The sequence below is a fragment of the Lepidothrix coronata genome, unplaced genomic scaffold, assembly GCF_001604755.1.
Source record: "Lepidothrix coronata isolate B3197 unplaced genomic scaffold, Lepidothrix_coronata-1.0 Scaffold8, whole genome shotgun sequence".
NCBI lineage: Eukaryota > Metazoa > Chordata > Aves > Passeriformes > Pipridae > Lepidothrix > Lepidothrix coronata.
Window position 1 is genome coordinate 5,612,990 of NW_016690188.1, and position 15,227 is coordinate 5,628,216.

The 15,227-nt window shown below is 48.2% G+C and overlaps 1 protein-coding gene across 1 annotated transcript; it reads left to right on the forward strand.

Moving 5' to 3' along the window:
• The first annotated feature begins 845 nt into the window (after nt 1-845).
• ACTR1A (ARP1 actin-related protein 1 homolog A, centractin alpha) lies at nt 846-14,578 on the forward strand. The gene is made up of 11 exons (XM_017803718.1): nt 846-983; nt 6,492-6,556; nt 7,435-7,510; nt 8,214-8,339; nt 9,114-9,238; nt 9,553-9,769; nt 10,717-10,809; nt 11,533-11,707; nt 12,568-12,629; nt 13,001-13,041; nt 13,428-14,578. The coding sequence occupies exons 1-11, from the start codon at nt 936-938 to the stop codon at nt 13,528-13,530; spliced, it is 1,131 nt and encodes a 376-aa protein (XP_017659207.1). The 5' UTR covers nt 846-935; the 3' UTR covers nt 13,531-14,578.
• The last annotated feature ends 649 nt before the right edge of the window (nt 14,579-15,227 follow it).

Here is a 15,227-nt window from a genome sequence, read left to right on the forward strand (position 1 = left end):
ATACTCTCGGGCACATGGTGTGACTCTTGGGAATGGTCCTGTACAGGGCCAGGAGCTGAACTCGACGATGCTTGTGGCTCCTTTCCAAGTTGGTCTATTCTGTAATTCTGTGATTGTCTGCTTGGGCTAAAGGCAGGAATGACAGGAGAAAAGTCCATATCTGCAGGAGAGATGTGTGACAGGACAGGTGAGTTCTGAATCAGCCTTCAGGTGCACTCACTGACATGGAAGTTCATTTTAATTAATTTCAAGACCCCATGTTTCAGTCATCGATCATTTCAAGTGCTTTTAGAACATGTAGCCAATGAAAAACAACAGGAAACACATCGCTCAACACCAAAATATCTGTGATGTGCATCCTTTATGCCAGCACTTCTTTTGTGGTTGCCGTGCCTCAAAAATGCAGAGAAACTGGCATTTCTCGGAGGCAACAGATGTGTTAGGACCAGCAGTTTGTAGAGATAATCCCATGAAATGATGGGACAATAAAACACTTTCCTTAGTCATAGATACCCTCTCCAGAAGTTGATGGGATCACCTTTTTCTCCCTTCTTATTAGAAAAAATTAGCGTGCAAAAATCTATTAGGTGGAAACCCGCCAATTGTGATGTAGCGTTTTTGGTGGAAGTGCCCAGTTCCCCCTTGGACCGCAACATCCACCGGTTTCCCGGCCGTGGATGTATCCAGAGCACTTCCTTTTTCCGAACTCCGCCTCCCGGCGCGCCCCTCTCCCGGCGCCGGACCACAACTCCCGGCATGCTCCGCGACAGGAACGTCGCCTCACCGAGTGTCGCTTTGCACCGGACTACAACTCCCGGCAGGCACCGCGGCAGCGGGAATACATCACCCAGGCGGCGCCGCGCCCCCGCTCCGCGCATGCGTCGCCGAGGGCTGGGCTGTTGCTCCCTGACGGGCGGCTGCGGCGGGTCCTCGCCATGGAGTCTTACGACGTGATAGCAAACCAGCCCGTCGTGATAGACAACGTGAGTGCAGCCGCCCGCGCGTCCCGGGACCGGGGGGAGCGGGGAGGGCCCGCAATCCCTTTGTCATCGGGGCTGGCCGCGCCCCGCCCGCCGCCGCCACCCCCCCCCAGCCGGCCCGGCCGCCGCCTCTGGCCCTCGCAGAGCGCCGCACGGCGTCCTCGGGGGGCGGGGCCGCCGCGCCTCGGCGCGCCGCGATTGGCTGGGGCGGCTGCCACTCACCCGCGGCGGGGCCTCTGCCCCGCGTTGGGGGGCGCAGCCCCCGCCACCGCCGGGCTACCACTGGCGGGGAGGGGCGGCGCGCCCCCATTGGCTGCGGCGGCTGTCAGTCAGCGGGGCGACCCTCTGGTACCTGCTGGAGCGGGGCGGGACCGCCGCGGCAGCACCTGCGCTCATTGGCAGTGAGGGCTGTCAGTCACGCGGGGCTGCCCCGGCCCCGCCCCGCCGCTCTTTGTGCCGGGGGGACAATGGGGGTGCTGGGCCAGGCTGTGGCCGCACTCCCGGCGTGCTCTGCGGCGGGATATGACCGGGGGTCCAGCGGGCTCCTGTCAGGCCTTGGGTGGACCCCCACGCGCTCTGGGGGTCCCCGCTCCTCCCGCGGCCCGTGCGGGGCGTGGAGCCCTGCATCCAGGTCCCCATCACAGCCCCAGCGGAGGGGAATACACCCCCAGTACTGCACTTCCTCCAGTGCATCCAGCACGGCGGTCACAGCAAGGGAGTGCCGCTCCCAAGGCCTAGATTTCTGTGCTCCTGAAGGATTTGCTCCCAGCACAGATTGCATCAGCTGTAGTTTGACAGCGTGGTGTGGTGTTGCAGATGGCTGCTCCAAGCTGATGATACTGCTCATTAGCACAAAGCAGACATGCACCTGTGTGGGCAACAGCTCGGCTGGAGATGAATGACAGTGATTCCATGCCTGGTACTTCTGGGTCCGGTTCTGATGTGCCTCATCCAAGCTGGCCTCCCAGGAGGAAGGACCATCCAGGAAAGGGTGGGAGGGCGTATCTTGGAGGGAACCTCCTCCAGTGTAGTGAGTCACAAATCCATGCTCCTCCCTTCTGACCTCTACTGCCAGGGATTCAGATTTTGTTGGTTTGAAGGGTCAGTATTGTGCTCCGTTCTTTCTCCAAAAGCTTAATTTCTGCTGAATCTTTTTGCTGTATGACATGTGGATCTGCTAGCCTGGTACTTCTCAATTTATTGCTTTATGTCCCCATAAAGTGAGTGATTGTAGGTGTTCTCAGATCAAGCCAGTTATTCTTCTGACCCCTTCTTTATTATTGATCCCAATTTCCTCTCTATGCATTGAGCTCTCTGATACAGTTTTGGTGTTGTTTCTTTCCCTGGAATCACAACAGAGAGATTTAGGTTAGACAGTGAAGGAAAGCATCTAATGGAAAATGAGATTAAGCAGTATAATTGACCATGTTGAGGAAAACATGTGTCTCCTTTATTGAGGATATTAAAGAGTGTGTTAGGTTGATTTTTCTTAGAAATGACTGGAGCAGCACCGATCCTGCTGTGTTGTTGAGCTGACCATTAAAGTTATTTCTAGGCGTTCTGGTGCTGTGAGGATGAGTTTGTGGAGCTACGGTCACACAGTAACAGCCTGTATCTAATTTCAGCATGTCCTCTTACTTAGCGCAATGATTGCCACCCCTGCATCAGAGCTGAAGAAGGGCTCATGTGCCAGCAGCTGACTCTGTGTCTTTTTTCATTTTATCAGCTGGTCTTATAAAAGCCAATTCTTCCTCTTGCCTCCCTGATAAGCGAGCTCCCTCCCTTCCCCTCCCTGCACAAGCAGTAGAATGTTGTGACATCTGCCTCGAACACTTGCAGGCCGTGGGCAGAGGGGCCTCGTGGTGACTCTGCATTTTTGGTACTCTTTGGAGTTCGGGCAGGATGGGAAGTGGAGCTGCACAGAGCAGGTACTGCCGTTCCCACGGCTGTTCCATTGCTGCTTTTCCTCAGAGAGGTGTGTGTGGGAGGGTAGGAAGGGGTAAATGAGATAGTGAGCTGGTGAACGAGCTCGACCCCCTCTAGTCCCGGCTGTGCTCTAGTATCTGTGTGTTCCAAAAGGCCATTAAAGGATGTAGCTAAAAACTCAACAAGGAGGATTTTTCCCCTTCCCTTTACCAAACAGTGCTGTGGTTTTCAGCAGGGAGAGTTTTGTAATGTACGGTGAGAGGTTGGAGCTGTACCTCAGCACAACCTTAATGCTCTTCATTGTCTAATTCTTAAGAGTTGTATTTGTCTTGCAGTCCAAGAAGCTCTCTCTGTGTGATTTGGGAGCCCTGCTGAACCTTATGCACATGTAGATAGTTCAAAGGTGGCCTTAGAAAGCGCAGATTCCTTGACCTCTGTGAAATTATCCCTTGTTTCATAAAAAGAGGATAAAATTTGGCTTTATAGTCTAAGTGGTGGCATTTAAGCAGCTGAGCTGTCAGTAAGGGCTGTTTTGTCTTTGGTTTGTTCTTGATCTTACAAAATCTGTATCTAATAAAAGAGTTCTATGACAATATAAATGTGCACTCTCCGTAGAAAGTGCTATGCAATAGATTGACTCTTGGTGATTTCTGTTTAAATTCATGCATGAAGATGAATGTATCCATAAACTGACTGGCTACAGAGCCAGAGGATGAGGCATGTTCGGTTACTTCATGGTACTCACAAGAATTTTCCATGAATTTATCTTCCTTGACCTTTACATTTTACATCTAGTTTTTCTTCTTTTATTCTTTTGCTCATATTAAAGTAAAAAAATAAATAATAAAAAATTAGATGAAAGCTCAGGCAGGATAGTTACTGGTGGAAGCATATAAATTTGTAAATTTTCTTTTAAGTTCTAGTAAATCAGAGTTTGTAGCAGAAGGGAAGATGCATGGGTTTTTTCTTATTTGAAACAAAAATGGAAAAACAGGTCTTTAAACTTTCTGAATCAGGGTTATTTCAAAATTTAAATGTTTTCTTCACATTGTGTAGAAATCTCAAACTGGTCTATAATAAACACATTTACTCAGTGCACTCGTATCTGCAAAGAAGTAAAACGTTTTCAAGAAAAATTGAATAGGTCAGAAAGTGCTGTCAGGTCTCTGTAGTGCGGAGATAGCAAACAGCTGTGCTTGGTTTATTCCCAGGCACTTGGAAGCACAACTGTGTTGAAGCCCCATCGTACCACATTCAAAGCAGTCACTTGTTTTTGACTCCAAGTAGGAGTTCTGAACTACCGGCACATTCAGTTAACTTTGAACTTCAGTATGTAAATCTTAAAATACATAACTTGCTGGGAATCTCAGCGGGACATGCTGGGCAATTTTTGGTCCAGCATAAGGAACTTTTAATCTCTAAATTAAAATAGGAGCATCATTGTTCTCCTGAAACCAGTTCCCAGCAGCAGACTGTGCTGGCAGCAAGATCAGTCATTATCTTGAATAAAATATTCAAGAAGTGCAATATTCTGATGTGGTTAAGTTATTGCATTCAGCTTGTTTGCTCTGAGACTTGACAAAATATGGTACTTTTTCCCAGGTAGAGAGTTGTTTATAAGCTATGATAAGAAAAATGAAAGCAGTGGTTTTGTTTTATTCCTTGCTTCACTTTGAAGGGAGTAGCCAGAAGAGAGTCTGTCTCAAGGGAACTCTTTTTAACACTTTACAGGCCAGTTTGACACTGGTATCAGTTAGTACAGACCTTGGGATGCAACTGGAGCTGAGTCCCTCTTGCCAAGAGGGAGCAGTCCTGCCCAGATGCCGGCTTGAGTGTGCTCCTGGAGCCAGTTTGGGTGCAGGTGTTTATCAAGAGACAAGACTTCAAGCAATCTACCTTCCATATGCTTTATAACTAGCTAGGTCTGGTCTGCAGAGTGTTCCCGACACTCATCTCCTACAGATGTGTCCTGGCAAACCTGACTCTGGCGGTTTCAAGGCAGGAGCGCCCTGGCTCATGTGACAGAGCACACATGCTCCGTGCAGAGCCCGGCTTCCCGGCTGAAAATGCTGATGGAAGTAGCTTGGCGAGAAGGCGATGGACTGTGAACAGGAGAGGCTGGGGACACCCCACATTCCTTTCTGCTGAGTCTGCTCTGGCTGGTAACCTCTGGCACTGGGATGGCGGAACCACTGTAGCCAGGGCTTGACTTGCAGAGCCCTGAGCAACTCATGTGGCCTCAGCCTCCTGACCCACGCAGAGGTGGTGAGAAGCAGAAAGCTACAGAGGAGCTGTGTTACCACTCATTTTAAAATGCTGTGGGGCAGCCAAAATGTCTTTTTGGCCTGAAAAACAGAGCAGTCCTGCTGCAGAACCCTTGAGAGTGAACAAGCACTTCACAGGTCACAGCTTTCAGTGCAAACTCACACACTTTGCTCCCAGTATGGGGTAAAGCAGAATTGCTTCTCTTTCTGCAGAAGAGCTTGCTGCCATGGTAGTCTGGGATTAACAGTGAAATGGCTTATCCGAGGAGATCCTATGAAAATCTGCTCCTTACCAAACTTGGGTGCTCCTGCAAGCTGCTCATTGTTTCAAGATGTCATTCCCTTGTGCAGGGAGAGGAAATGGAGGAGGGGAAGGCGTCAGCACAGATCCAAGTTGATGATGGGGTTTCCAGGGTGCTTCCGGACAGGGACGGGAGCTGCAGGGCCAGATGCCTGGCACTGACTCCCTGCCAGGGCCTCGCTGTGGCTGGTTTTACCCACTGTGTTTGCTGCTTTGAATGTTGTAGAAGGCTCTTTGGATTTGTGCCTTACTGACTGCCATACCTCATCTCTTCTTCCTTATTCCTTTTGAACAAGCCATATCCATCAGCTGCATTTCCTACCTCCAGCCTTTTCTTTTGCAGTCTGACCAACACCTTTGTCCTTTCTAGACACCAGGCTGGTTGGTTTCCAGTGTCTTTTCTAACCACATTTCTGTGGCCTGCCTCCTTAGTGTTAGCTAGTTTATCTACCACTTGATCTTCTTTTCCCTAGTCTCCACTCAACCTGTTTCCCACAGTCCTTTCCTGCTGCCTTCTCTGACTTTATCCACCTTCCCTCCATCCTTTCCAAATTTACTTCTGAGAGGCCTGTAGCCATCATCCTCCCAATACCCCCTGAAGCTGGCAGGGTTCAGTTGCACTTCCCTGGCTTTCTGGAGTACTCTCCTCCACCCAGAGAGTATCTGAGATTGATAGAAAACTGTGGAGCATAGATTCAGCCTCCTGCGTTTCTCACAGTAGCACTGGGTAGAAGGATACTGGTCTGTACAGAGCAGTGTCTGGGTGTGCGCATGGAGCAGTGCCAGGGCCCAGCTGGTTGTGCTGATATTGTGTGATGTGTTGCTGCCTGTCACGCCCCTCCAGTGGCCAAGCTGCCACTTCCCATCCCCAACCCTGCCCAAAGAGTCAGTCCCTAGGGAGCTTTATTCCAAGTAGAAAGGAGGGATCTGGCAGTGCTGATGTACTTTGCTACTCCTCTAAAACTTATGAGGATGATGAAGTGAATGATAAGCTCATGCATTTGTCTCTTGCTCCCACAGGGCTCGGGTGTGATTAAAGCAGGTTTTGCAGGCGATCAAATACCAAAATACTGCTTTCCCAACTAGTAAGTATTCTGCTGGTCTTGGTAAGTTCTTAGTACTGTGTACCAATTCTCTGATACATAGAGTGGAAGAATGGTCCAGTTTTGTAATTGGGGAAATGGATTATTCTTTTTTGCCTGCTGCAAAGAAGCATCGGGGAGAGGAGATCTCTGCTATTAAGTACTTTTAGATTTTCAGAGGGGGGACACACATCATAAAAGATGACATCACTTTGTCAGGTTCAACACACAACCAAACCTGTAGGATTCTTTAGACTGTAGTCATAAGGAAGAGGACCTGGAAAAAGTCAAAGCTGGGATGAGAGGTGTGAAGACCTCTATATTTCTTTGGTGGTCCAGTATCTTGATTCCTGACAAACTTCCTTGGAAGTTTTCTGAGAGTTTTGCCAGGATGAAGACTGCCGGATCAAGAACTCTAATTAGTCACTGGCTTTTATTTTCAGTGGAGTAGATTTTTAATGAGTAATTTTTAGTTTGTTTTCTAAGCAGTGTGATCTGTAGGAGGTGGTGGGGTATGGGACCAGAAATGTCTAATCTCAGAAGCCTGCCTGAGATCAGGCAGCTCCATGTGGATCTGTCAGCTCAGACAATTGCTCAGTCTAGCCATTGGAACAGGTAAATCCTGAGTCATCAGCGAAAATGTGGCCAGACTCAGATGGCTTGTGTCCCACCAATTCAAAACTCTCTACAATCTTTTCTCTTCACCTCTGATTCTGAGATTAGCTTCGAGCAAACCTGGGTTTGCCTGCACCTGGTAGTGCCCCCAGACCCACCCATTGCTTTAGAGAGTGTTGTTAGGACAAAGAGGAACCCAGAGTACATAATGCTTTGGTGCATCTGAGCCCTCCGTAGAAACATTTATACTCTTGTCTCTGTTCCAGTGTGGGCAGACCAAAGCACGTTCGTGTTATGGCTGGTGCTTTAGAAGGGGACATTTTCATTGGTCCAAAGGCAGAGGTAAGAACACCTGTACACTCTACTTCTCCATATATCTCTGTATGATGCTGTAAGGAGGGGTTGTGGTTCCATGGTATCAATGTTAGACCTGAAGAACAGAACAGATTGTCACTTCTAAGTGTGTCCAAGGTGAAGTGGGAAGCTTCATGAAATTCTTGTGCCAATCTGCTGACCACAGACCTCGTTCCCAAGACCTTCTATATCTGTCTTTTTTTTTTTTTTCTAGACTACTTCTAGGTCTGTATCATTACATCCCCATCTTTTTGACTGGGAACTTTAGAAATGGACCCTACTTGATTGCCTTCATCTCCCTGGCGTGGACACAAAGCTTGCTTTCCACAGTTCTGTTTCTATCAGCACATAGTCATACAGTCTCACACTTCTTGTGAGCCCTCTGAACTGCATTCCCCAGTACCACCATTTGATAGGTGTCTGTGTGTTGGCTTGAAAAGTGTTAGGATGGAATGTGCTCTGCAAATGTCAGACTTTTCTACTTGGTATAAAAAGGCCTTGTCTGATCTTGTGAATACTTCTCTGGGAGAGATGTTTGTGATTAATTTTCAGGTTTTTCCCTGTATGATAGAGATAAGTTATTTTGTAGTGGAATGCAAACTCAAGTTGAGTCTGACATTAAATCATAGTCACAGGGCTCAGAAATGTGATTGAGTTTCTTGATGTTCTCTTGTCCTTTCTGTTTGCTCAGGAGCACAGAGGTCTCCTTGCGATCCGATACCCGATGGAGCATGGCATAGTGAAGGACTGGAACGACATGGAGCGCATCTGGCAGTATGTGTATTCTAAAGACCAGCTTCAGACGTTCTCAGAGGAGGTGAGAGACCTCATTACGTAACGGCACAGGTGTCATTCAGTGCGTGTGTAACACCAGGAGCCTTGGAACTCTGGGACTTTTCCTCTGCCCTTCTCTCTAAATGTGTGTCTGTCGTTAAATTAGGTTCTTTCACCTCTCAGGCGATGCTGCACAAGAAGTTCCAAGCAGAATTCCTCTCCTGATATGATGTTCTGGCCTGACTGAAAATCTACCTTTCACATTTTCTATTCACACTCTCTAATGATTGTGCTCTAGGCCAAGTGCTTCTAACCTTTCCTGTTCTGCCTGCACATCAGGCATATCCACTCAGCAGTGACATGATTTGAAGTGAGGAAGGAGAAAACCACGCACCTGTGGTCTGGAAGGATTTGACCAAAAGATTATTACATGTCTGAGAGTATAAGTTGTATAAGTGGAGTAGGAATATTTCTGTCTGCTCCTACTAAGACCATGTGCATTCACCCTTTCTTAGGGTCTGTGTATTTCGGCTAATCTGACTGACTTCTGCCACTGAGAGTCTTGTTCGTGTGTCATGGGGCAGAGTTACTCACAGAGTATGATTCCTAGCGCTTCTTAATTAGACCAGAACCCTGCTGGTCTTCCAACCTAATCGAGATTATTCACAGTCTAATACAGCTCAGTAGCTGAAATGATTCCTTTCTACCTGTCCTCTTGCACCAGTGGTTCCAAAAGTGAATAAATAAGCAGAAATTTTCAGGAACACCCCCCTAGCTGCCTCCTGGTTATTGCAGCACAACTCCTTCTCTTTGCCAGCATCCTGTGCTGCTGACGGAAGCCCCCCTAAACCCGCGCAAGAACAGAGAGCGTGCTGCTGAGGTGTTTTTTGAGACCTTCAATGTGCCAGCACTGTTCATCTCCATGCAAGCTGTGCTTAGCCTGTAAGTGTCTTTCGTCTTTGATTTGTGTTTGTGGAACGTTGCTGCGAAATTCATTCTTTCACAAACCAAAAAAAACCTGTAGAAGATCTCACTGATGTCTGACTTGTCCCCTTTTCATGTAAGAACTGAAACTCAGTTTCTGTAATGAAGAGTTTTCAGGAATTTGCTGAACTGTGATGAGACCTCAGTTTTTGATGGCTTTTTTAGCCTCTGTTCGTGTGAAATCTCTTCTTCCTGAGTTGAGTGTGGATGTGCCGCGTGCTTGGGCTCACTTTGAGTTGCTTGTTCTGACTTGACCCTTTGTCCCTGTGTAGCTACGCGACCGGGAGGACCACAGGAGTGGTGCTGGACTCCGGGGATGGCGTTACTCACGCGGTTCCCATCTACGAAGGCTTTGCCATGCCCCACTCCATCATGCGGATTGACATCGCTGGCCGCGATGTCTCACGCTTCCTGCGCCTCTATCTCCGGAAGGAAGGCTATGACTTCCATACCACCTCTGAGTTTGAGATTGTCAAGACCATCAAGGAGGTGATGCCCTGTCCTGTTTCTCTTTATCCAAGTGGGTATTTCTTCTCAAGGGAAGTTGTGGCTTGTGGAATCTGGCGGGAAGTGCCAACCTACTGAGCTCTGCACCTGACTCTGCACCTGACTCTGACCTGACTCCCCCACCTGGGGGAGTCTAGGGTCACTAAGATGATTAAAGGACTGGAACATCTGTTGTATGTAGAAAGGCTGAGAGAGCTTGGACTGTTGAACCATGAGAAGGGATGGTTGGGGAGTGTCTCATCAATGTATATAAATGTCTGAAGGGAGGCTGCAGAGAAAACAGAGCCAGGCTCGTTTCAGTGATGTCCAGTAATAGGACAAGATGCACAAACTGAAGCACAGGAGGTTCTGTCTGAACATAAACTTTTTTAGTGTGAGGGTAATCAAGTGCTGGCACAGGTTGTCCAGAGGGTTGTGGAGTCTCCATCCTTTGTGATGTTAAAAAGCCACCTGGACATGGTCCCAGACAGCCAGCTGTAGGGGACCTTTCTTGAACAAGGTGACTGGACAGGATGACCTGCAGATGTCCCTTGCAACCTCAGCCATCCTGTATTCTGGGTGAGTTATAGTCAAGGTCACATTAATCACTACTGAGGGGCTGTTAACATGAAGGTGAAGATGGGCTGGTGGTTTAGAATCCATTTTGCATTTATCTGTGCTGCAGTTTCTCTGGGTCTGATGTCTTTCACTAGTGTTTGTTTACCCTTCAGGGCAAGGGTCTGCAAAATCTGTGGCAGGTAGGGACCACGACTGGGATATTGTAAGGTATTTTACCTGATGTGAGCCCAAAATGTCAGTTCTTCAACACAAAATACTGTTAAAATTGGTCTCCCCAAAGGGATACATGGATTTTGATTATTAGTGAGAAAAATATTTTACCAGAGGTATATGGGTTATCATCTCCCTCTCTCTGACTGTTTCCTCTCCAGCGTGCCTGCTACCTGTCAATAAACCCGCAGAAGGATGAGACTCTGGAGACTGAGAAGGCTCAGTACTACCTGCCAGATGGAAGCACTATTGAGGTTTGTAAGGACCACCCTGGGAGAATTCCTCATGTGAAGCACAGGGTTTCCAGAGCAGCCTTCTACCTAGTGATGGGAAATTTCATGTGGTGTTAGGTGGCAGGGGATAACTTTAAAAGACCAGAACTCATCCCGGGCTGTTGAACTGGACAGTAGAATTTTTAGGGAAAGAAAACATGAGAAACCTTAACAACTTCTGGAAGTCCTGGGTAAGGATGCAGCATGACCATGAGCTGTTTGAGTGCAGGCTCTGATCTAGCAAAACTTTATGCAGATCATTTGTGGAGTGTGGGTGGTTGTCAGCTCACTAAATTCAGCAGTGGTTTTATTTGTGGCTTTTGCCCTGCCTAGAATTGTTTTCTGTGCAGGAACAGTTGCTTTGATTAGTGAGTTAGGAATATTCCTCAGAAGACTGAGCCCACTATAGAATAGTTGAAGGAGAGGAAATACAGGTCTTACCTCCAGTACCAGGGCTGGATTTGCTCCCTTTTTGTTAGTGACCTACTGTATAGAGCTCAGCAAGCTTCTTTGTCTCTTTCACCTACAGAATGGAAATGGTGCCCTTTGTAGGAGCAGTATTGGCATTCACTTGGGTTCTAGTGATGCAGCATGAATGTCCAGGAAACTTCATTACTCTCAAGTTTCACCTAAGAAAGGCAGGCCCAATTGTAGGCAGTGAACAGCCACATTACTCTCTTCCCTCTGTGCTAACTTCTCTTGCAGATCGGCCCTGCCCGTTTCCGAGCCCCAGAGCTCCTATTCCGGCCAGACCTGATAGGGGAGGAATGTGAAGGACTCCATGAAGTGCTTGTTTTTGCCATTCAAAAGTCAGACATGGACCTGAGGCGAACGCTGTTCTCCAACATTGTGCTGTCTGGAGGATCCACGCTTTTCAAAGGTTCCTGCCTCTTCTCTTTCTATGGGCTGTGCCATACATGATCTCTTGCTTTCTTCTCATGTGGAACTGGGAAGATAACCCAGATCACCCAACTTGACCTGTGGGGTGAGGACTGTGGGAACTCTGCTCTCTTGGGGCAGTTACTGCCTGATTTTTCTGAGTCCTCATCACAGTCTTCTGGGTATGCTAGACACCTCTGCCCTCACACATCACTTCCTGGACTTAAGAGCTTTTATTGTTTTCTTCAGTGTTTCTGCCTGTGTCAGGACTGAATAGCTGTGTTCATTCCTTTTGCTGTAGCTCACGATATTTGAGGCTAGGTACCTGAAAGGCTCTTGCATCTCCTAAGGTTCCTTTAGGTCTGTAGTGTGCGAAAGAGTCCCAACAGTCCTGGTCCCGCAAGAAGTGTCGGCTATGTGTGTGCAGAAAGGTTTCTACCCATCCCCTCAAGGCTCAGCTGGTACTCACTGACCTAAAGATAACCCTCTGCTAGAACTCATCAGTCTGTTATCCACAGGTTGACATCTCCAAATAGGTCCCGGTCTTCCCATTCAACCCCCTGTAAAAATGGGCTGTACAGAGGACGAATGCCTAGGGAAGGAGGAGGTCCTAGCTAAAAACGTGGTTTGCTTGACTCAAGTTGCTGCTGGGGGAGAGCCCGTTGTGCCAGTGTTTGACATCTCAGTGAGACAAAATCCCATTCTCTCACTGGCTGTGTTATGTGCCTCCCCAAACTTAGTCTCTCTGTAAGATCTGGAGCGGGATATTTGAACAAGGCTACACAGGACGTGTCCACGTGTTAGTGGATGGAACATGGGATTTTGCTGAGGTGCTCACATTACACATTTTGTCTTGTGTAGGCTTTGGTGACAGGCTGTTGAGTGAAGTGAAGAAACTAGCTCCGAAGGACGTCAAAATAAGGGTAGGAGCAATCTCTTGTGTTTAACACTTACTACCTGTGTTGTTCTGTGACCTTGAAAGAACCTTGTTGAGAGTGCAGCTGCCATTTGCTTCAAACCAGAAATGACTTGACTGGGACAGCCCACCAATTTGCTGTTGTGATGAAAACCAGTTTGGTTTCATCACTGAGTAGGTGGCTTCTCTGACAACATGACCCCTGTCCAGGATCCTGGACCACAATGGCTGTTTTGGGGGGACTGCCCAGGTGTCTTTCTGTTGGGAGAGATCATATCTGTGTTTGCCAGGCATTAGCTGGAGCGAAGTAGGGACAGTAGGTCAGGGAGAGCAGACTGGAGCTCAGGAAGGTACTGACTGATTCTCTCTTTCTCCCAGATATCGGCTCCTCAGGAGAGATTGTATTCCACATGGATTGGGTATGTACTGCACAGCAACGTCTTGCTGTGGGAGGGGACTGGGGAGAGGCAGCCCATTGCCTCCGATGCTGTTGTCCCTCCTGGTGCTGTGTGTCGGGAGGGTTTTGTTGCTCAGCTGGGTGATTCTCAGTGTGTTCCTGGAGCAGCAGTCAGCAGGTCATGTGGGAGGGGGCAGCTAGTGCCAGACTCTGTAGTGCCAGCACGTTTGCAGACAGAAGGAGAGGGAGTGACTGTGCAGAGAGCATTTCTGTCACAGGTAACTGTGAGCCTCAGCACCTTTCTCACATGGGCAAGTGTCATGATAGAAACAGCCCATCTCTGCAGAGATACGATGAGAGTGCCCCCAAAGTTTTCCTCTAACCCATAGCATGCCTGTCTCTCCCCAGTGGCTCTATCCTGGCCTCTCTGGACACCTTTAAGAAAATGTGGGTTTCGAAAAAGGAATATGAAGAAGATGGGGCTCGTGCCATCCACCGAAAAACCTTCTAGCCCTGGGACCTGTCCTCAGTCTCCTCCGAAGACTCACTTAAACTCGCTTTTCTGAGTCTGAGTGTCTGAGAGCTGCCTGTGTGTGTGTGTGTGCGCCAGCATGCCCCGATGTCACTGAGCAAAGACGACAGCAGCAGGAGGGTTGTATTAGTACTACTAACTTTTTTATTTTATTTTTTTTTGTTGGTTTTTGTTTTTTTTTTTTTTCTAATGGAAAGGAGAAAGTACCAATCTGAATTTCTCCAGAACGGCCCATTCCTTTTTCATGTCAGTCCTTTATTTTCCGTATCACAATCACATCTGTCACTGTAAAACAAACAAGCAAAAACAAAGGGAACAGCTCATAGAAACTGCCTGGCAAGCCAGAAGGGAGCCAACCACTGCAGACTGCTCGTGCAGGCTTTAGTCAGCCTAACTGCAATGCCTGGATTGTCTGGAAACACACAGCTGAGACCCCATAGCTACTTCCTTCTTTAGCAGTGTCTTCTCCATCAGTAGGTTTTTGAAGTTGTTTTTAATATATTTTTTATTAAGAGAAAGCACATTCTCAACAGTTAAGCCCATTTGCCCCCACTGTTTTTGGTGTGTGAGTGCGTGTATGCGTGTGTAACTTCTTAGCCTGATGTGGGGTCTGCACCACAGCTGGAGAAGTTGGCGATAGGACTTAGTTTGTATTGCATGGAGTAGAACAAAGCAAATCTAATCAGCTATCGTTGTACTAGACGGTTATTCTCTTGTATCTTGTTTTAAATACCTTTTCTCCTCTGGAAGCAAGTGCCCCGGAATGGGCGTGAAGGCACTTGTGTGTTCCCCCTCAACCTGCCAAGATTTACAGTGCTGACTTCTCGTGTTCTTTGTAAGAGTCGAGGCTGTTTCCCTCCTTCCTGCCATGTCAGGGCAAAGGGAGCATGTATTCACAGCCAGGCATAACTCTTGTGTACTTTATCCATTCTGGGGCAAAATAATAATTGGGAAGGTGCATTGTAATGTAAAAATTGTTTTATTTATTGAAATGTCTGAGGATATCTCAAATACTGACCACAGCACCTGGGAATTATGCTTTGGGTCTTCTTTAAACACCTGTCACCCAGGTGTTCGATGTTCGCACTGCGCACCGCACACACGCTTAGCGGAACGGCCAGCCCTGCACCACCCCCCCTCGCTGTTCTCTAGGAGTGCACCAAAGGAGAGGACAATTAGCTCCACCAGGAGGTTGGTGTGAGTGGCAGGTTTGTGAGCAGGAAGCTGTCCTGCTGGCTGTGTTCTGCTGCACTGCGGTGCCTTTCTGCTCACCTGGTGACTGCTTTGCTTCTACTGCTCTAACAGCCATGGGCAGCCTGCAGACCTGCTTGTGTTGGGGCATGCCACTGTTTCCCCTTTAGGTTTTTCTTGTGCATTATTCGGTGCTCTTCCCCCCCGCCTTGTTACTTTTCTGCAGAACCTGGCAGTAGCAGTGGAGTGGGAGTTGCTTGGTGGCAGTTCCTTTCTGTTCATCACCAGACATCACCTTGGGGTCACTCCTGGGCACAGAAATGGTGTAAGAGCTGGAGGACTGCCACAGGGGTGAGGGTAAAGCCCCAGCTGAGACGAATGTAAGCAGCAAGTGGTTGCCACTGCAGGAACCACATTCTTGGGGCTCACCAGTGGGCTCAGAGAGGCTGTAGGCAGGCAGCTGTGGTGATCTTTCCCATCTGAGG